The 22820-nt window shown below is 38.5% G+C and overlaps 4 protein-coding genes and 1 long non-coding RNA gene across 7 annotated transcripts; 2 read left to right on the forward strand and 3 right to left on the reverse strand.

Annotated features, from left to right (window-relative positions):
* The first annotated feature begins 5 nt into the window (after positions 1-5).
* LOC100176927 (serine racemase-like) lies at positions 6-4143 on the forward strand. Its single transcript, XM_026835634.1, has 5 exons — positions 6-229; positions 1424-1620; positions 1881-2011; positions 2602-2747; positions 3591-4143. The coding sequence occupies exons 1-5, from the start codon at positions 64-66 to the stop codon at positions 3932-3934; spliced, it is 984 nt and encodes a 327-aa protein (XP_026691435.1). The 5' UTR covers positions 6-63; the 3' UTR covers positions 3935-4143.
* A 2777-nt stretch (positions 4144-6920) lies between these two features.
* Positions 6921-10052, reverse strand: LOC100177664 (probable RNA polymerase II nuclear localization protein SLC7A6OS). Its single transcript, XM_002127509.5, has 4 exons — positions 9877-10052; positions 7734-8469; positions 7547-7660; positions 6921-7441 (listed from the first exon to the last, which is right to left on the reverse strand). The coding sequence occupies exons 2-4, from the start codon at positions 8450-8452 to the stop codon at positions 7165-7167; spliced, it is 1110 nt and encodes a 369-aa protein (XP_002127545.1). The 5' UTR covers positions 8453-8469; positions 9877-10052; the 3' UTR covers positions 6921-7164.
* Positions 10053-11440: 1388 nt separating this feature from the next.
* Positions 11441-18452, forward strand: LOC104265947. Of its 2 annotated transcripts, none has more exons than XM_026835631.1 (8): positions 11441-11846; positions 11910-11995; positions 12070-13987; positions 14152-14316; positions 16553-16714; positions 17037-17198; positions 17449-17613; positions 17870-18452. In XM_026835631.1, exons 3-8 carry the CDS (start codon positions 12380-12382, stop codon positions 17927-17929), a joined length of 2322 nt encoding a protein of 773 aa, XP_026691432.1. In that variant the 5' UTR covers positions 11441-11846; positions 11910-11995; positions 12070-12379; the 3' UTR covers positions 17930-18452. The 2 variants fall into 2 exon arrangements, with proteins under 2 accessions (XP_026691432.1, XP_026691431.1); XM_026835630.1 differs by lacking the exon at positions 17870-18452 and having other exon boundaries at positions 11441-11678; positions 11801-11846; positions 17449-17772.
* Positions 13866-16668, reverse strand: LOC113474461. The gene is made up of 2 exons (XR_003396120.1): positions 16534-16668; positions 13866-14052 (listed from the first exon to the last, which is right to left on the reverse strand). It is a non-coding gene; the product is annotated as an uncharacterized LOC113474461 (long non-coding RNA).
* Positions 18453-19752: 1300 nt separating the features above from the next.
* Positions 19753-22795, reverse strand: LOC108949672. 2 transcript variants are annotated; one of them, XM_026835387.1, is made up of 4 exons: positions 22639-22795; positions 21126-21679; positions 20325-20489; positions 19753-19964 (listed from the first exon to the last, which is right to left on the reverse strand). In XM_026835387.1, the coding sequence occupies exons 2-4, from the start codon at positions 21297-21299 to the stop codon at positions 19905-19907; spliced, it is 399 nt and encodes a 132-aa protein (XP_026691188.1). In that variant the 5' UTR covers positions 21300-21679; positions 22639-22795; the 3' UTR covers positions 19753-19904. The 2 variants fall into 2 exon arrangements, with proteins under 2 accessions (XP_026691188.1, XP_026691186.1); XM_026835385.1 differs by lacking the exon at positions 22639-22795 and having other exon boundaries at positions 21126-21724.
* Positions 22796-22820: the final 25 nt, after the last annotated feature.

Genomic DNA, 22820 nt, shown 5'->3' on the forward strand with positions numbered 1-22820 from the left:
TTGCAGCTGTAGTTTTAGGAAGTATGTTAAGTTAGGCATATTAGCTTTCCTTCTGGCTTACGGATGGCGCTCGTGACCGAGGCCACGTTGAATGAGGCCTACGATATTGTGCGCGCCTCACGTGACTGTGTGCGCACTCCGCTACTGCGCAATGTTGAGAAACTTGGCTTCTTGGATTGTCCGGACGAGGTAGAAGTTCATTTGAAGTTGGAAAATATGCAAGTAACAGGTTTGAACATAATCTGTTTCAATATAGCAGCGTGAGGTTAGACGGTTACCCTTAGCGTGTAGCTGTATCCCGTATTTTCAACGACTAATGATGCTTTTAGTAACTGTTACCTAATTCTGTAAATAATCCTTGCGTACTATACTAATTGGTACGATAAAAGAGAATAAAAACTGAAATTAGCGCGCCCCAAACTACTATAAATTACTAGTTAAAAACTAGTCCGGACGACGCAGTAAATTACATGTACCCCGTTACACCGCCAAGATGTCGCACGCTAATTGCCTTACCATTGTTACGGCGGTGTGTCGTCAATTGTTTATCGCAAGCTATCCGGATAATCAGCGCGAATTTTGACTGCAATTTCATGCTGTATTATCGTGCCGTCACTTTATTTTCGTCGTCGCGTTAATTATTTAGAACCGCGGTTCCCAAAGTGGGCGCCGCGGCGCACTAGTGCGCCGACGCAACTCGTCAAGTGCGCCGTGAAAATTTGCAGAAACATTTCCAATTTAGCATGGTCGAGATAATTGATTTGTATTAATATTTTATTGCAATATAAATTGTTGTTTTATATAAAAATCCAACGTGTTTGTTCAATAATAAAATTTAAAAAGTTTGTTTTCGCATTTCTATCTGTACAGTAGATTTGTATATTACGTAACAATGCCAATTATTTCTTTCGGTTTGCAATAATCATGTCCAGACTGTGGTACAACACTTTTCATATGCTTAAGTTTCATATGCTTAAACGAGCCTAATCTTAAAATACACGATAAAACTGTAAAAATGCGTTTTTATTTCTAAGACCTTTGGCTAAGTGCGCCGCAAACATTTTGAATAGCTCAAGTGGCGCCGGGTGAAAAAAAAGTTTGAGAACCCCTGATTTAGAAGATACTCCATTATCGCCAAAACGTATACAAATACCATGCATGTAACAACGACATTATCCAAAAATAGATTCCCCGCTCTTTACGATAAGCCTATCAAAATTATATAGACGTATTAGGATGGGGTAAGATGGGACACGTGTTCATTTAGAGCCCCATTTGGTGGCAAACAAAGAACATTCATAATTTGTATAAATATATACTTACGTGTTTCAAAAATGTTTTTAGTTGTTAAAAACACGATAAAAGATATGGGGTATATAGACTAACAGTATCCCATCTTACCCCATAGTACTATACGACGCAGGTTCTTTTAAAAGCAGAGGAGTAGTGGTTCAACTCGCAAAAGCTCCTTCGCTCGTAACGTCAGGAAAACGAAGTTTAGTAACCATATCAGCTGGCAACTACGGTAAAGCATTCGCCCACGCTTGTTATCAACGTGGACTAAAAGGTACTGTGATTATGCCGCTCACAGCGCCAGAGAGCAGGGAACGAATTATACAGGCAAGTTAAAAGAACTTACCTTTTCTATATAGTAAGGTGGGGGAGATGAAACACTTTTAGTACACAATGTCCTAATATCCTGATCTTTTTTAAACAATTAACAACGGTCCATAACAGTCGTAAGGATACGGTTTTATAATTTCTTTGAATGATCTTTGTTTACTACTAAATGGGACGGGAAAATAGAATGTAAAGGTGTCCCACCTTCCCCCACCCTCATATATTAATGCACAAAAATAATATTTGCCATTTTTCTGCAGTCGAAAGGCTGTGACGTCATACGAACCGAATCTTCTGAGCTAATGACAAAAGTGAAAGAATTGATACATGAGAAGGACATGACTTTTTTACATCCATTCGATGACCTCAACCTTATCGCTGGCTATGGAAGGTATGCATTATCCCGTGTGGTTGTGTAGTAGGCTGGGGTTAGGGTAAGATGGCCATGAACGTAAAAACTCCTTGCCTAAGCGGATACGGGGTGTGTGAAACAGAAAACATTTGTTTCATGTTTTTATTTTTTTTTTCCAATTTGGTGGTAAACAAAGAAAAGAATTCTATAATCGTATCCTCACGACTTTAAAAGAGCGTTGTTAACTTTTTACTATTTATAATAGGGCATGGGAAAGGTGGGACACCTTTTCTTTCTATTTTCTTGACCCATTTAGTAATAAACTAAGAACATTCAAAGAATTATAAAACCGTAACCTCAAAACTCCCATAGACCGATGTTAATTGTTTAAAACACGATCAGGATATTTGGATTCCACCAACATACTATATACGAATTTCAGCGGTAATTTTAACTTCCAATTTTAAAGCCAATTAAATAATAATTTTGTATACTAAGTAAAAAATATTACCATAGCAATAAGCGTGACAAAAATGGACCAAGTATGGCCTGAATTCTAGGCCTTTGCGAACTATTATATAGAATCCATATGGAATAGAACGAAATCTTTACGCTACGTTTACTCTTAGTGCTGGATTGGAAATATTGGAAGAAGTTAATCCTGATATTGTATTGGTGTGTTGTGGTGGCGGGGGACTCGTGTCTGGTATTTCTGCTGCTATAAAATACAAAGGGTTCAAGGATACGAAGATTTATGCAGTGGAACCAGAGACAGGTACATATATATAGTAGAGTGGGGGAAGATGAGAAACCTTTAGCGCATATTATCCAAATACCCCGATCGTGTTTTAAACAATTAACAACGGTTATGGGACCTGTGACTTGGGGTAATGGGCCAAGTCTGGCCTAAATCCCAGGTCCTCACGGACCTCACCCATACAGAATAGAATGGGACCCGTGAGGATACGATTAATCTCCCCCACCCTACTACATATATATGTTTCAATAATCGAAGTACTGTTGATGTATAGAATGAATGAATGTAACTTACTTTATCCTCGCGTGGCCGGAAAACGACAGTCGTTTTCAACACAGGTGTTCATCCTCGTGCCAGCTTATTAGTTACGGTTGATATTTTGTAAGAAGATGTTTTTGGGAGCGCCTATAGAGATCGTTAGATATCTAGAAATCTAGCTTTAAATTGTTTCTGTAATGTGGCAGCAGTACATGCTTTGCAAGAAATACAGTACATTCTAACTACCGCAAAATCTTCTGACAAGTTATCTTACAGTGCATTGAATAACTAAGAGGTAGCTCAATAATAACTAAGAGGGGTTCAAGACGTCTCTGCTACCATTGTGGGCGTATGTGTCCTTGGGCAAGACACTTAACGGCAATTGCTCCAACCCAGTGGTCACTAATGGGTTGTCCAAATTATCAGCCATACTTAAAAAAAATTTAAAAAAAAACAAACAAAAATAATCACCTACAAATTAACATACATGGTAACTCGTAAGCTGGCACGAGGTGTATTAACACCCGTGTTATAACGACTCTCGTTTTCCGGCCACGCGAGGATAAAGTACGTTACATTTATTCATTCGAGCTTATTTCGCAGCCAACACTATGCAAAGAAGCCTGGCACAGAACTCTGCAGCTACACTTCAAACTGCACACAGCTTAGCTGCTGGTCTTGCCCCACCTTTTGCAGGTAACAACACGTTTCAGCACGTGAAGTCGCTTACAGATGGTGTTCTTACTGTCAGCGACAAGGAAATAGCCAAAGCGACCCGTGTCCTTTATAACAAAGGATTAATTGTCGAACCGTCCGGAGCCGCCGCCTTTGCTGCTCTCGTTACAGGGAAAGTACCAGAGCTGAAAGGGACAGTCGTGGTTTTAGTGACAGGTGGAAACGCATCGACTGAAGAGTTGTCTAAAGTATTCAACGATTACGAATGTTAGCGATCATAAGGTTGACGATTGGGCCAAATCTGGACTAATCCCAAGTCCTTGACGAAGACCTCGTCACCCCCATAAGAATGGAATAGAAGGCGGACGATTTATAATTTGAGTTATAGTAGCCTACATTTGTGTATGTATTTGCATAGGTGAATAGTTCTGCACTTTTAGTAGACGTTATAATTTTGTAATTAAATTCCAACACAACCTAAGAGAGATTTCTCTAGTAGGCCGTGTATCCAAAAATTAAAACTTAGATTCACGGAGTTAGAACAGTCGAATCGAAAGGAAGAAAGCCACAACAAGAAATTGAACCACAATGACATGGCAGTTGCTGGACTACTGAAGGCTTCTCGTTATCGCAGGAACCGCCATAATGAAAAGATAGTTCCTCCCCGGCTTGTATGTTTTTCGCAGCGAATAAAGTAAGCCGGGGCCCCACAAAATCGGACGCGGACAGGCACCATAATTAAGTTGGGTTCGCAACAATGGTTAATAAATCGCCCAACGTTAGCCTTTGTGTCGCGGGTCAATGTATGTCGCAAAGGGTGCCAGGACNCCAAGTGTACCCGCACCGCTATTATGTAGTTCATCTCGCCGGAGCGTTGACTGGCAGTCCTACTGATAGCTTCTTGTTTCTCAAGCACCTCACCGGCGTACTCACACACAAAATTTCCGCGGGTTAATTTCGGAAAGTGTCTTGACACCCAGACCACGATTTTTGGTTCGGAAAATAAACAGCTTGCACTTAACACCGTGCTGTACTTCCCGGTTTAAACACCCATCCCCGCATTTACACATTGCGTTACACTCCACCACTGGCATGGATGGTATATGAGTCAGTTTCAATTCTTCCAAGATTTTGACTCTCTTTCCATCACTTAACATGAGCGTGTAATTGTTTCCAAACATACGAAGACATCCACAGCTGTCGGTCTGGTTCGAGTCCGCATCGGCGTTATCGCAAGTCATCCTCTGGCAGGTACAGCCTTCGAAGCGGATTAAAGAAGGGTCCGTGTCGTGCGATGTGCCCACGTTGACCGCGCTGTACTGCAACGAAAAGCTTAACTTTAATTAAACTGTCAAACTGAACGGCAAGCGATTAAAACGTCGATTCAATTCTCGTCGACGCGTCACTTTCTAAATTGTGCGAGCAAGCGTGAAATTTAAGGCTGCTATTTTCGACGTGCGCAATTACATCGTCAGGGACAAAGCTTTCTAAGTTTAGGTCGAATTACTGTGAGGGCAAATTCAATCAAACTAATTGGCTTGACATTCGAAAAGAATTGATTTTACTTCCCAGCGGAACGGTACGACAGGTCTGCAGCCCTGAGACACGATAAACCTTATTCTCCACCCTTTCCCCACAGGGCTCGAACTAGCGCCTGACAATGCAATTCGTGGTTTAACATCTTGATCTCATGGCCGCCTCTCGCGAAAAGTAACGATCTTCGACGGCCTCGAAGCCTTTATTGATTTCATTTCGAAGTCGCATCAGCGATGCGCGATTGCTATGCGATGTGCATATTCTCAAGGCGAATTTATTTCGCTTCGTTTATATAGGTTTTAATAATGTACACCCTATCAGTGTAAGGTAAGATGGGTACTATAAGCCAATATTTGCTATTAGTGATTTACCAATTACTCTTTAACTATTAATTTTTATTTTACAGGCTTGAAGAAACGGGTATATAGTAGGATGGGGGGAGATGGGACACCTTTTCATTCGATTTTCTCGTACATTTTGGTAGTAAACAAAGAACATTCAAGGAATTATAAAACCTTGTCCTCGCGACTTTCACAGCCCGTTGTTCATTTTTTAAAACTCGACCAGGATATTTATATATTTTGTGCTAAAGGTGTCCCATCTTCCTCCACCCCACTATATAATTTTTTATAAATAAATATTCTTTGTTTACAACCGAATAGGACGATAAATGAAAACAAAAACATTGACTATTTTCCCCCGACCAATGCTATAGGTTTTTAACCCCAGGACACAATTACTAAAAACAGCTTTATATTTATCTCCCAAAGGACTGTACACACTGCGCAAACATGTTTTTGTTAGACTTTAATTTTATTTAACGTTCAGCTTTAGCAGCAAGATCTGAGATTTCACGCGCAAATGTGCCCACTGTTCTGTCCAAAATTGATTTGCGCAATTTAATTCGAGGTTTAAAAAACGAATAGCATTTGCGATGATTATTCTGAACGAAGAGATCGTCATACAAATTCTGTATATTAATTTGTTAAATTAAATAATAATTGAACATTACATAAACTGAGAAGACAAGAAAAAATATACATATGTATAATGCATATACGCGTACAGTCTTAATTTGATTTATGCACGAGCACAATACATGATTAACCTGTAATTTGACCTGTAAATAAACGATTTTTGATGGTACGTCGCCAGGTATTATCTCCACGCTTGCTTGGGGGGAATTGCTGTAATTTTCCATGTCAGCGTGACTTCGAAGGTGAGGGGAACGCTCGATACGGAAGTCGCCAGGTCGCATTTATCGACCGATAAGATAACTACTTAAAGCTTTCATTAGCACGCTAAGGTTGCGGCGAAAATGCCAATTCAGTCCCGGCTTCGCTATATCGATTTTGGCTCAGATATACTTAACACTCTTGAGAAATAGCAGCCTCTCGGGATAAAAAGAGATGACACGCCAGTCACGCCTACAATCGAAAGGGACAGCGAACGAAAGTCAACGATTTTATCAAGAGATATCGTAACCAATGACTTTTCCTGCCTTATCGTTGACGATTTGTTAAATAAATTGAACTATGTGGACATCAAATTTACCCGTGTAACCTTGTATAATGTCTTTCAACGCGACGATAAGTAATCTTCTCGCAAAAAAAAAAACTTTATTTCTTACGCCTGTTTTTGCTAACCTTATCGCATTTTCAAGTCTGGTAAAATGTCCTTTAACACTAATGACAGATTTTTTTGCATGATAGCACAAACGTATGAGTTGTAGTTTCAGTTTATTGGCCACCATTAACACTTGTGTAATGTGGAAGACTGGACATGAACTAAAACTGGCATGGTTTGAATTCCGAAAAGAAATTGCTTGAATTACACTTATGATAACTGAGAAATTGGATTTGAACTCTTTCGGACCGTTGGCTACGAAACGAGCAACAAAATTACGCATGATTGACACAGCGTTGTAGCGAAACATCGCACGATAAATGGCTTAACTTATTTACAACTAAAACCCGTCGTCGTCATCGTTTGCCTGGCAATTGTCGTAACAGTCATAAGCATCGGCGTTAAACGAATCGAACCCAACGTCGTCGAAATTGTCCAAGTCCTCTGCGTAGTCTAAGTCGTCCAAATTGTCGTCGAACTGCGCAGGGTCAGCGCCATTCAGATAAGCCTCTGCCATTGCATCTGTCTCGTCCTCCCTCCCGCACGGCTCACAGTCATCACTGTCGTATCTATCGACTTCCTCATCAAAGAGCAATCTTCTTTCGTCCTCATCAATGCTATGCAAATATATATAAAATTTTATTTCCGTGAAAAAAATCTTTGAAAAAAATCCGGATGTTATTTAAAAAAAAATCTGGATGTTGGATGTTAGATGTAGGTACCTGTCCTCTTCATCAGGATAATCGTTCCTCCAGTTGTCCTCATCATTGCTGTCATCATCATCATCAAGTTTATCCGGATCCGTCCATTCTGGATCAATGTGAAGGTATAAGTCTCTGTGGAAGAGATAATTTAAACCCCAAGACAAATGTTTAGCTAAGGGGACATCCAAATGCAAAATTATCTAACCTGCAAGGTTGTACATAGAGAAGGTCTTGGACATTCCAATTCTTTGCTGTGTTTTGGCAATAATACAGATCATAAACAAAGTCATCTTCCGCTTGTTTCTTGGGATTTATAGTCAATTTTTCGCGCAGCATTGCAACGGTGTTACAGAGAATATCACTATCACACGGAGGGGTGTCATTTTTCACTAAATTCTCTTCCACATCCAGAAGAGCAGTGAGTTTCTTTGACTTTGGTTTTTTCGGCTCTTCATCTGAAGAGCTGTTTGCTCTGTGTCGGAACAGTTTGCTGCACAAGCTGCTGCTTACAGGATCTGAGTCTCTCCTCCTCTTCTTCTCACCTTCGGACTTCTCCTTTCCTTTACAGAAGCTTATGAATTTGTATTTATGCTTTGCAGGTGGCTCTTCTTTGACTTGAGTGGCAAGTTTTCCCGCAAGCACTTTGCATGGATGGGAAGCAGCTACTGCTGGCTTGTACATGGAAACCAACTTATTTCTTGTGCTTATAGCGCTCTGAATTTTTTCTGTCACTCCATCATCTATAGAAGAAGAAGCGCCAACCGTGGCAGCAAAATGAAACACATTTTCTTCGATCTGAATAATGTCGGCCATGCCACTTTTACCCCGGAAGTTTTCATTAAGCTTTGTTCGCTTGCAAGCAAGTAGGAGGGCCTCTGCAGGCTCAGCATTTCGCTTTCTTTTAACTCTTATTACAGTGGCCATACTTAATTTGGCAAAACCTGTTCAAAATGCAGCAATGTAAATAAAATGCAGCCAATAAGAGATGTATGACAACGCACTGCAAACAGAAAAAATTACCTTTTTTCTAAATAAACCTCACATTTTGACAAACAATAAAATATTACATTTTACCACTTCTAGTCTTAAAACTAGATTAGAACTAAAATCTAATTTATTAAGACTATTAAAAATCAACCCTTTGCCATTAACAGTTTATAGCTTAACATTATGTAACCAAAACCATTACAACAACTGTCAATGGTATAAATTTTAACCACTTTTTAGCCAAGCAATATCCGATCACATTAAATTATTTATAAGTGTTAGTAATCAATATGCATACCTAACAAAACATAATCACATTACAGTAACTTGTACATTAATATTTCACCTAGCATAGCATGATCACAGTCACTTGAAAAGTTAAATATTGTAGACCGCACTCATACAAATGCATACTAACAAGAAGTGGCAATCCACTAATGCCATTTACCAATACAGTAATGCCAGTAAGTACAGTTTACCGATATTATCAGTATATTAGATTCCTATTGATTTTCATTGAATTCGATTTGTGGATAAACAAAGAATTAATAAGCGAAATACACATTTCAAGTTGACATCGATTTTGCATACAATTGCATCTCTATATCTGCTTTATTTTTAGTCAGTAACATACAAAAACTTTTTATTATTAAAATAAGTATATATAAAGCCTATCTAAAACGTCTAGCTCTGTCTACTATTACCTTTCCCAACAGACTCACTGCAACTGAACTATGCTGTGAGCTCCCCTGTGTTTATATACAGTGAAGGGATAAATTAAACGATAGATAAAGGAAATGCCTTTTTTTCTTTCTTGGTCCCTTAAGACAGAACTCTAAGACAACAACACAAACTTGGAAAACATTTTTCCATAGGGTTCCGGAAGAAAAAAGCAGCAGCAGCATGAATTATTAAAACAATACATATGTGATTTCCCAAGGGCGCCATCACACCAGTTTCACCGAGCATATAATGCATAAGGTATTGACGCCCTGCCCGATTTGGGCAGGAATAAATTAAAATATTAAATTATAAGCACTCAGCAACAATCAATAATAAACAATAAACCGATATTTTATTACTGCCAAAGAATTACCTGGGACTGAAAACTTCATTAAGCCTAATGCATTACCCTTTCAATGTGAGGAAATTTATAATGACAAATATTACTTGGGACCAAATTTCACAACTATTTTGAAAACGCATTATTTCAATTAGCTAAGACCACAGTCGTTCTGGCTAAGACGACTTCATCACATTTAATTAGTACCATGTTCGACCAATGTTACTGGCTAATGCACATTATAATAAACAACCAAAATATTGCCATTTTAACGGTAAGGTACACAATTGTGTCTTACCTGAAAACTACTGTTCAACAAAATCTCCGCTTCTTTTCGTCCGATTAAAATCACGACTGCTTCTTCTCCAGCTGCTAAATCCGTGTAAAGATCCATAAACTGACTGCCTGAAAGTCTATTTTGCCAACGTAACCGACAGCCAACATCCTAAGCTGTTGCAAGAACATGCGTCATAGTTTTTGTTTGACTCTCTGTCGCTACGTAGAGGCCGTCTAAAAAAGATTTTGTCTGGCCAAGCATTTTTCATAGTTGTTCCTCGCTAGAAACATGGCCTACTCTGTGTATTAACAAGTATGCAATGGGGTAGAAATAATGTTGTTAAAACATGTTGCACACATTTGTTTCAAAAATGAAATAGGAGCTACATTAATGGAACTTCTTACTCACGAGTAGCAACTTACGTAAACGTAACCGAGCTGCACAACGGCCTACTAGTTTACGAGTGACCTTTCTCATCTGTGCTTATACTACTCGCTGTGCGTGTTTTTAAACTACATCCACGTTAAAACGGGCGTTTTATTTTGCACAAAAATCTACATGTCCAATTTGGTACCAAGCTTGGAGAGAAACTCCAACTTACCTGGAATTTCGTAACTCCTAGGAATTACGTCAACATTTCCTAACTCTCTTGTTCCTGCGTTCAGGCATATAGGCACACATTGGAACTGTGCGGAACCAGACCTCGAACCTAGGCAGTATATGATTTGCGTTGGGTATTTGAGGAACATTGGCAGTTCCATCTTGTAGTAATTGTAGCATAAGAGGAATATGTGCTTTTAAGTAGCCAAGTGTACGACGATCATTCGGACAGTGTATTTGATATGGTAGGTAACGATAATAAAAGTATGTTCGCAACATAATGTGCTATGTCAGTGTCGGTAGTTATAGTAGGGCGGGAGAAGATGGGATACCTATTCATTCTATTATCTCGTCCCATTTGGTAGTAAACAAAGAATATTCAAAGAATTATAAAACCGTATCCTCACGACTCCCGTGATCAGGATGCTTATATATTATGAACTAAAGGTGTCCCATCTTCCCCACCCTACTATACTTCATTGTTAATTTTGATAATTGTAAAATTGTACTCAAAATCGGTGTTTTTATAAGAAACACTCGTGATACAGTGGCTATATACAAGCGTGGAAAACAGCGCCCTATTTGCACGCGCTCAAGCATAAAGTGTATCCCCCGCAAGGCGCAAATGCTTTTTGAACAAATACACTCTTCCTCAAAGAAAATATATTGTACAATTGAATATACTTTGGGTTGTTGTGCTTATCTTATCCATTTGTTGTAGGAGCCGTCTACTCTCGAAAGTGAAGAATCAGTAACAGGTAGGCGGAGACCTCTTAGTTTCCAAAATCGAGCAAAAGCGGTGACTTTCGCAATGAATCTAATGGAACCTGTTGGGTTTTGTTTGTGATTTCCTTTTTGTGGGAAGGCGTAAAATAGCTTATATTTACCTTATCAAACATTCTTTGCAAAAAATATAGAAAATTACCCCTATTAAATGACTAAAATGTCACAAATTCACCGCTTCTAAATCTCGTTTTTGACTTTTTTCGATACAGAAAACAAATTACGCATATTTTTTAGACTTTCCAACCTTAAAATTTGTTTTTAAGTACCGAAAACATGCATTTTCCCCATCATACCTACTGTGTTATTTTGGGCACAAATTACAAAACATTAACCCTACATGATTAAGCAAGTAAACTTCTATTCATACAGACAATGCCAACAACTATGCGTGGGAAGAGTCAAGCTACGACAACGAAGTTCTTCAGATAGATGAACATGTAAATTAAAACGCTTTGTATAAAACTTGTTTAAAGCATTGTAAGGAATGCAAAACATGTTTGGTGTGTTCAAAACAATAGAAAACTATATATGTATATATAAATCACCACATACGTTTTAGTTTCGCTTTCTAGAAGAAGAAAATCCAAATATTCAAAATGAAACAAGTACGTATGACTTTGGATGGTAAATGCAGTTCTACACAATTACCACACTTCTTATATATACAGTTCCAAAGCAGCCATGTGAACCATCAACATCACAAAGCTGCGACGAAGAAACTGTATTTGTTCGAAATCCACCCAACAATCAACTGGTATATACTTTTACAAGTTATATCATTACCCTGGTCAATTAAACATGTCTAAATCGCTAAATAATTGTTCATAGGAATCTAGCTTTCATCAGACCATATGCATTCACAACAGCAAGGTTTACCTGGGAGACGTAATCACTCACGTCTATTCACCGTCCTCCCCATTAAATCCTGACAGTGGACCAATAAGTAAGTGTATAATCTATAGTTCTATACCATAAAGTTCGTAACCTCATAAAGCATTTTTCAATTTATAGTACAGTATATTCCAAATTTTCAGTTCAGAAGTTAAAAGAAAATCTGCGCTCCTATTCCTTGGGGATATCCGATTACATAACTGACCCAATACAGCCTAACCGCGTCATTCGCGCTGTTTAGCTACAAATGTCGGATGCTTCTGTTCCTTTGACAAGCAATTTCTTTGACGAGGGTCACTACACCAGACGACAAGAAGTTGCTACAACATTTTCACCCCCACGCGGCGATGTAGATCTTACGGAAATTTTCAATCCTGTCAATGTTAACGATGGTGCAAGTGAACAGCCAAGAAATACCGTGATAATAACTGGACAGGCAGGCATTGGAAAAACCACTGTGTCGAAAATGATCGTCGGGTTACTTTTGGATGACCGTTTGTCGGTTCCGTGCGAATTTATATTCTATTTAAGATTCTCTGAAATAGATTTCACCTCCAAAAAGAGTTTGGTTAAGATACTTCTCTTGCATTCCGGTTGCGAGTGGTCCGATTTCAAAGAGCATGAAAACGTCATCTACCAGAAGCTAAAAACAAGCTCAGGTGTTGTAATAGTAATGGATGGTTTGGATGAATCAAACACCGACCGTTTCTCGCGCGACACACGAAGATGTGACCCAACTGATGCTGAAGACGTGGCGTCCCAGCTGAAAAACCTAATGAGCGGAGCGTCACTTCCAAAAGCGAGGATCGTGGTAACGTCAAGACCCCGTGAGTACCAAGCAATGCATTACACTTGCCGGCCACCCACATTGTATCGGGTGTTAGGTTTGGATAAAGCCGCTCAAGCGGGGATAGGTGAACAGATTTGTGGAGATATGTGGCCAATGGTACGGGATTACATTGAAAAGAATCCACAAATACGTGTTATCTGCTACGTTCCTGTAATGTGTATTCTTGTCTTCCATGTACTCGTTTGGAAATTCAGTGACCCACGAAGTGCTGGCAATTTTAACACTATGACTAGTGTGTTGGAGTTTGCTATTGGTTGGTACATTAGATCACCGCACGTCAATGGCACTGTCGATCTACGTAAGCTGTCCCTTCTCGCTTGGAACGGATTCTTGGAACGCAAGATCATCTTTACTGAACAGGACTTGAGAAATGCTGGTATAGTCGAGCGATGCGCCGAGTCTTTCATCTGTACTACTTCTAATGGAACGCAAAGCAATTTGAGGGTGATCCATTGCGATAAGAAGAGTTTTTTTGCCCATCTCGTCTGGCAAGAGTTTTTCACTGCTCTTCACGCAATATTCGAGCTTAGTGTGCGAGAATTCGAAGGATATATTTGCAAGATCCAACACCGACGATGGCAGGTTGTCACCAGGTGCATGTTTGGACTTTGTTGCAAGTCGATATCGCGCAGAATGCGTAATCTACTCGGTTCTATATCGTCAAGAGATGTCACCCAGAAACGACGTTTGCTTGTACATGCCGCCTGTACCTTACTAAATCAGGCCTCTAACATCGGCAAGCAAGCCAAACTTGAACGCATTTTCCTAGTTTGTGAATGGTGCAGAGAAATGTGTTCAGATGAGGTTACTGCACAAGTAGCTTCAAATCTTCCTCTCCGTCTCACTTTCACAGGAGATATTCTTCCAAATGACGTCATGAACCTCCTGCACGTTGTCAGAGCGGCGAGTCACTCAATCGTCATCAACGTTGCTGTTGGCACTGTGTTCATATCCGACTCAATGCACGGCCTTTTTACCAATGCGTCTCAGATGGAGAACGTGAAAGTAAGTGAAACATACACATATATATACTGTTGCTGCCAGGTATTGGACACTTATAGTGTGTTTTCCTAAAAGAAAAAAGGGAGTGGAAATATTCAATTGCTTACACTCCTAAACGTACAGTAGATTTAAAAACGCACACTACATGTTTCTTTATTGTTATTCAGATGGAAATCTTGTATTTAAGCCGGAGCAGAATTGTTGACAACGATGCTGAAGCTCTAGCACTGTGTATAAAAGATGGGATTCAAATCTTATGCATCGATCGAACTGATATTAGCGACATCGGATTCAGTTATATCAGCCAAGTTATACAAGGCTTAGGCAATCCGGTATGCGTGTTTTAAAATACAGATTGCTATATATAGAGCAGGATGGGGGGAGATGGGACACCTTTACAAATAAAAAAAGTAACTTGGTTGAATAAAAAAAAGTAACTTATTTGTCCTCGCGTGGCAGGGCGAAAACTTCGTACTTAAATTGTAACATCTTCGGCAACTTACACACGATATTTTCTGGCTTATTATTGTCTGAAACTTGCTAACATGTTACTGAATGGGACAATAAAGACCCACTGTGCAATGCATGGGATATCCCATAAGAAAAAAATTCACTCAACTTTGATCGTGTCTAGTTTCTAAAATACTAAAGAAAAATTCAAATTTTATTTCTGATTTGGTATAATGAATGCTTCTTCAAAAATATTTAAAAAAAATGTAAAACATAGACTTTATTATGTTTTAATTTTCGATTGAACATAGCTACATAATGTGCTGACTCGGCACTTTTTTCTTTTTAGTTAATTTATAGCACTTTTTTTATATTAATATGTTCATTATGTCTTACTAGTACCTACTGTACCATTTTGTTATAAAAAAGTCAGTTTTTCGTGTTTAACATTCGGTTCGAAAATATGCTGCGTCAGCATAATCTGGTATGTACCATAATCAGCATAATCTGGTATTATAAAACTTTATCCTCACGGCTCCCATAGACCATTGTTAATTGTTTAAAACAAGATCAGGATATTTAGTTATTATGTGTCAAAGGTGTCCCATCTTCCCCCACCCTACTATAACAGAAAATTGATAATAACTATTAATAAAGTTTTTATTTTTGCTACAGATTGGGTATTACTACTCTGTTTTTGGCACAAGCTACTTCTTATAAATTATCACCAAGTGCAAATGACAAAATTTCGAATATATTTTCAAAATATAGTAGGGTGGGAGAAGATGGGACACCTTTTCGTTTAGTTTTCTCTTTCCATTTGGTAGTAAACAAAGAACATTCAATGAGTTGTAAAACCGTATCCTCATGACTTCCACAGACCGTTGTTAATTGTTTAAAGTACGATCAGGCTATTTTGATATTAGGTGTTAAAGGTGTCCCATCTTCCCCCACCCCACTATATTATCTTTTTAATATAGTATTCCCCACTATATTATCTTTTTAATATAGTATCTTATAGTTGAAAACCACCTGAGGTATAAATTACTACATTAAAAGCAAATCTTTCAAAGTTTGGCAATGAAAGCATACAAAACTACATTGTGGGGGAAGATGGGACTCTAAATTAAAATATATTTACATTAGCAGTATTCTACAACTTGTAGTTAACCTACCGAGTTTAACAGGCTGTGCTAGTTTCTGTGCCATGTAAACTTCGCATATATAACGTTAAACCGATATTTTTTGTTGTTTTAATCTTAAATTAAAGTCATATTTACCCCTGCCCATTTTCTTCATGCTTATATCTCAGTGTTTTTTTACAAAACTAAAACTAGTTTTATGGGACAAAATCAAACTGTACGAAATATTCAAGGTTGTTTTATGAAGCTAGGAAACTAGTTTAATCGTTCGCACACGCAAACTAAAAGATTCATTGGCTTTACTATGATTAAGCGAGCATTAAAAAATGGCACCTTACTATTTCGCATTTTTTTACCTGTTCAAAGTATACTGTTTTATGAAGCCGTGATAATACTGTCAAATAATTCTGTATCCTTGTTTTCCTGAGTATCATTAAACGGGGGTCCGTAAAAAGAAAATTAAAAAAAACTCTCGTCTGGCAAAGTGTCCCATCTTCCCCCACCCTACTATAGTACCTCCAATGGTAATAAAACATGGGTAAATATTTTTTTGTTTACTTATATAATATATTTATTCATTTAGTATGGTGGGAGAAGACAGGACACCTTTAGTACATACTATTCAAGTATCCTGATTGTGTTTTAAACAATTAAAAACGGTCTATATGGCAGTCGTGAGGAAACGGTTTTATATTTCTTTGAATGTTCTTTGGTTACTACCGAATGGGACGAAAAATATGATGGAAATGTGTCACACCTTCCCCCANCCTTACACTATATAATAATATGGGGTATTCTGGGATATCGTTAAAACCTAAACTCTATTTTTCCCGATCGTGTTTTTAATAATTAACAACGCTCTTTTAGAGTCGCGGGGCTACGGTTATACAACTCTGTAAATGTCATTTGTCTACTACCTAATGGAGGAGGAAGAAAATGATAACATTCCCATCTTACCCGATTCTACTATATGCAGTTACAGCAGTTGAACCTGGCTGAGATACACATGACTGACGAGAAAGCCATTCTTCTGTCGGCTTGCATCCACAAAGTACATACAGTGTATGTGTGCAATAGTAGATTATCTGAATTCGGTCTCATGAGGCTTGCTGAAGGAATAAAGAGAAGAGACTACCCAGTAAGCTTTTTATTATGTAAAGCTTACGTCCTACGACCTATAAAGCCTGCATGGCCTGTTTTATTACAAAATGTCTGGTACAAAGGTTAGCACAGAGCGTCTGCCTCTAGCCCAGAGGTTATGAGTACTAGGCTTAACGCTACTATCCTTTTCCACGTGTGTGTCCTTGGGCAAGACACACCTAGTGGTCCGTTATATAGTTTGTCTAAATGTTCGACCCACAAAGTTACATGTGTGGTAACTCGTAGGTTTGTTATCACCCCTTTTCAACAAAGCTCCTGCCAATCAACTCTGATTATTGATAAAAATGTTAACTTTCCAGATGTCGGAGATAAACTTTCGGGTAAACGTTGTAACAGATGAGGCGGCGCGTGCTCTTGCCAGTTGCGTCAACAATATGCTACGGCTCCTCGTCCATAAGTGTCACTTGTCGCTTACAGGCATGAGATATATTGCAAACGCCATCAAAGAGCTAACATCTCCGGTAAATTATAGGTTTTTCTTTCTTTCTTTTCCTGGAACTTGCAAACATGTTGCTAAATAAAGCAATAAAGACCACGATTAAACGTCAATTGAAAATATACAAACCAACTTGGTACAGTATGGTACAGTTGGACAAGAAACTTAATAACAGCAAATGCTCTCAGTGCTGTTCACTTATGAGTTTACTGATATCCATTCATCCATTCATTCATATATTTGTGGCATATACAGTATTTTCGCCATTTTTTTAGATCCAGGATTGGTACCTCTTCGATAATGACAGCGTCGGTGACGCCGGGGCAGAACTGGTAGCATCTTGCCTTCATAACATAACTGATGAAATCAGGATGGAAGGTTGTGGGGTGACTCTAGTGGGGATGGCTAAAATAGTAGAAGCTAGAAATGCTCTTGAACACGTAAGTTTTAGTGATAATCAAGAGGAGATGTTAACTTGTAATAAGTCTTGTGCAAATCAAGTTAGTTTCAGTGCGTTATCTATTCAAGTAATCTTAATGTAATATTGTTATGTACAATTATATATGTTTAACAACTGAAGATGTGTGACAACCAAGTATTTTGCCTAATAAAAAGTAGACTGGCACACCTCTGCAACTAGATATTACTGCTAACACAAACTTGGACAATGTAATGCCTACTGGTATTTTAATACAGAAACCAGATGTTTATTTTGGTCACATCGAAGGAAAGGGAGAAGTGACGCTTACTGATTAGGACAGTTAAGGCATTTCGAAACCGTTTCAGATTGATGCCTATGCCTCTGTTATGTTTAGTTGTTAACTTCTGTATTTCGCGTTAACATTGCGTAAATCGGTTTCTTTATATATGAAGACAATATATATAAGTGGGAACTGGTAAAACCAGCCTACTACATTAAAAATGCTAATAATTTATGTATTTTCACGTAACTGGCCTATTATTAGTTGTATAAGCATGTGTTACTTGTAAAATTTGTTACATGCAATGTCAACCTAGATATGTGAAAGAAGTTTCCCATATACACAAGTGTTACGGTTATTATTCCCCTCCATTGTGTTATGTCACATCTACATCTATACATTAGCGCATTCCAAAATCACTCATGCGTTTCGAAACCGCCATTATTCCATTTCCCTTTGTTAACCGGAACGCTGAGTTCAATGTAGCGATATTTAGTTCTGTACAGAACAGCATTTTTCAAGCATTATTAATCCAGTTTAATCGCATTGATTTTGCGTGGTACCTATGTTTGCTATTCACAGTGACAGTCTATTTTGTAGTATTCAAAACTGTACTAACGCTAATTCTTGTTCTTGATTCTATTTTCGTTAATATACACACCTTTTTACGCATCGCGAATCTCTGTAAAACAGATGCCACAGCCTTTAGTTTAAAACTTAACAATGATTAAACCATGTTTCAGTCTGACTGAATATATATACTGTACATTAGTTTATTATACAAGTTATTTGTACATAGGTTGAATGCTGTGGTATATTGACTATTCTCGCTTGGCCGCCAAACGACAGTCGTTATATACTGGTGTACTGTTTCATATACCTCGTTCCAGCTTACGAGTAACAACGAATGCTAATTTGTGGATGATTGTTTTTTGGGTGGTATTTTTTATTACTTCAACATATCCTAACTATCTTGTTCCTGTGTTTAGGCATATATAGGCACACATATAGGAACTGTGCCGAACGAGACCTCGAACCTAGACAGTATATGATTTGCGTTGGGTATTTGAGGAACATTGGCAGTTCCGTCTTGTAGTTATTGTAGTATGAGAGAAATATGTGCTTTTAAGTAGCCAAGTGTACGACGATTACTCGGAGTCGGGCAGTATATTCTTTATTGGATATATAGTGGGGTGGGGGAAGATGGGACACCTTTTCATTCTATTTTCTCGTCCCATTTGGTAGTAAACAAAGAACATTCAAAGAATTAAAAAGCCGCATCCTCACGACTCCCATATACCCTTGTTAATTGTTTAAAACACGATCAGGATACTTGGATATTCTGTGTCGAAGGTGTCCCATCTTCCCCATAGTACTATAGTAGGTAACACTAATAAAAGTAGGTCTGTAGAATTCCAGATTGATATTTTTATGTGAAAAACAATTAAATACGGGAATGTGAAAAATGATACAATTGCCAAGTATTAGCTTGAAATAATATTTCGTGGTAATAACATTTTCACCTGGCTGACATAGATCTTGCTATTATTTTATACAACTAAATTAATATGGGTAGGTACCTGTATTAAGCATACCAGCAACTGTTCTGCATTAATCGCCCACAATAGGCGAATAATATTGGTTAATCTGGCCCAACGGGGTGAGTTTTTTGACTAACTTTGGTGTTGGACAGTTCGCATCAGTATATATATATATATAGAATAGTACTGCTTTCGTATAGTAGGGTGGGGGAAGATGAGGCGTCTTTTCACTCAATTTTTTTCGTCATTCTATTTTTTAAGAATTATAAAACCGTATTCTTGTAACTCCCATAGACCGTTGTTAATTGTTTTAAACACAGTCAGGATATTTGGATACTATATGTGCTAAAAGTTTCCCATCTTACCCCACAGTAGATTAGTAGAACATGATTGCACCCGTTATACGCAATGTTAACGCAAAGCACAAATCGTATGTTGCTACATAACAAAGGCATCATTCTGAAACGGTTTCGAAATGCCTTAACTGTCCTAATCAATAAGCGTCACGTCTCCCTTTCCTTCGATGTAACCAAGATAAACATCTGGTTTCTGTATTAAATCACAGTGAGTACTTATATTATATTGGGCACGAAATATGTGTTAGCAGTAGTATATGTATAAAGAGAGTTGCAGTGGTGTCCCTGTTTTATTATTAAAGGCAAAATACTTCTGTTATTTATAGGTCAAATAGTTCTGTAAAATACATAAATCTCTTAACAACATTACTTGGGTAACGAGCCAACTCTGACGGCATATTACGTGCCAAACTTGCAGTGTCACACTTATAGAATAGTACATAACAATTTTACATTTAGAGCTTTACTTGAATGGATAACGCACTGTAACTAATTTGATTTACACAAAACTTATTACAAGTTAACATCTCCTCTTGTTACCACTAAAACTTACGTGTTCAAGAGCATTTCTGGCTTCTACTATTTTAGCCATACCTACTACAGTCACCCCACAGCCGTCCATCCTGATTTCATCAGTTATGTTATGAAGACAAGATGCTACCAGTTCTGCCCCGGCGTCACCCATGCTATTGTTGCCGTGAAGGTACCAGTCATCAATCTGTAAAAAGTTGGCGAAAATACTGATTTTAATCCCCACGATGATATTGAGTGCGAATATTTGTTAAACTTTTGTGTTGGAGCAGTTATTGTATAAAGCGCACAATAGGGGCAGCAGTATCGAACCTCGTATATCCCGGGGCTGTGCCTTAGGAGTTTATATGGTATCATAACCAATGCTGGATACCGCGCGAGTCTGATGTTCGACACTGAAACCGATACTTCTTGACATATGCGTCCTTCTTGGGCAAGACGCTTAACGGACATTGCTCCAACTTGTTGTCATTGATGGGTTGTCTAAATTGTTCGTTATACGTAAAAAAAAACAATTACCCAACAAAGTTACAAACGTATTAACTAGTAAACGGGAACTTTCACTGAACTAGTCTCACACTCTCACGTATGGAGCACATTCTATTCAGACGTGTAAACGCCGTCTGAGTGTTGGGGCAACGAGCCAACTCTGCTGGTCTAAAACCATAGGTTCATATAAAGACCTTAACCTTATAAATACAATTTTATTTTTGACAAAAGTTTCAAGGAGTTTCGTATACCCAATACCCTCTTGTTGCAATTTGTCTTCCTAAATCGCCAACTAAGGTAACGTGTTAGCACGTCCCAGGAAATCCTAACTCACCGGGGATGTTAGGTCTTTGATAGCGTTTGCAATATATCTCGTGCCTGTTAACGACAAATGACACTTATGGACGTAAAATCGGCGAATGTTTTTCACGCAACTGGCAAGAGCACGCGCCGCCTCATCTGTTACAACGTTATGTCCGAAGCTTAACGACATCTGGAAAGTTAACATTTTTATTAATCATCTTTTTATCTGTCAGCATTGTTAAGAAGAAGGACAAATAACACAATTTCACCAACGGAACTGTATTCATAAAGCGGGAATACTGCAGATTTGTTAACAATGTATGGGATTACTATACGATCAAAGGACATTCCCCATATCAGACGAGCCATACCAGTTTAGGATTATATAGTAGAGTAAACATACAGGCTTTAACAGATAACAAGACCTCGCCCTTAAATAATGGTAATAACTTACTGGATAGTCTCTTCTCTCTACTCCTTCAGCGATCTTTATGTCCAAATTTCATCCACGTTATGAATGCAAGCAGACAGAAGAGCGACCTTCTACTCAGTCATGTGCACCTCGGTCAGGTTCAACTGCTTTATCTATATATAGAGCGAAATAAATATATATTTGGACAACCCGTTATAGATAATTTAGACAACCCAGTGACCCCAATGAATGAATGAATGAATGAATGAATGAATGAAAGTAACTTACTTTATCCTCGCGTGGCCGGAAAACGACAGTCGTTATCACACGGGTTTAACACCTCGTGCCAGCTTACGAGTTACCATGTATGTTACTTTGTGGGTGATCACTGAGTTGGAGCAATTGCCGTTAGGTGTCTTGCCCAAGAACGCATACGCACACAATGGTAGCAGCGGTGAGTCTTGAACCCATTCTCTGGGTTGGAGACACGCGCGCTGACCACTTAGTTAAAACGTTGAAAAACCGTCATTGCTCTGTTCAGTAATGTGTTTGCAAGACGCAAGCAACAAGATAGAAAATATTCGGGTGTAACCTTTTTTGGAGGGGGGAGGGGAATGAGCTTAACGGCTACTATTGCTTCAACCCAGTGGTTCCTTGTGAGTCTAAATTGTTAGTCATACACACAAAAAAAGAAAGAAATCCAAAACAGTGAACACCCACAAAGTTAAAAATTTGGTAACTTGTAATTGGGCACGGGTCTATAAAACATGAACACCCGAGTTATGAAACGTAAATGCTGGTATGTATAGTGATTAGGCCTGCGTCTTTAGATACGTTGTCACCGAAGCGTATACAGAGACATTTGATTGGTTAAAAAAAACGGACGACTGCTTATATATATATACAGTGGGGTGGGGGAAGATGGGACACCTTTAGCACATGATATCCAAATATCCTGATCGTCTTTTAAACAATTAACAACGATCTAGGGGAGTCGTGAGGATACGCTTTTATAATTCTTTGCATTTTCTTTGTTTACTATCAAATTGGGCGAGAAAATAGATTGTAAAGGTGTCCCATCTCCCCCCATCCTGCTCTATATATAGCAATCTGTATTTTAAAACACGCATACCGGATTGCCTAAGCCTTGTATAACTTGGCTGATATAACTGAATCCGATGTCGCTGAGACCAGTTCGATCGATGCATAAGATTTGAATCCCATCTTTTATACACAGTGCTAGAGCTTCAGCATCGTTGTCAACAATTCTGCTCCGGCTTAAATACAAGATTTCCATCCAAATAACAATAAAGA

This window comes from Ciona intestinalis, chromosome 8 (assembly GCF_000224145.3).
Source record: "Ciona intestinalis chromosome 8, KH, whole genome shotgun sequence".
Lineage (NCBI taxonomy): Eukaryota > Metazoa > Chordata > Ascidiacea > Phlebobranchia > Cionidae > Ciona > Ciona intestinalis.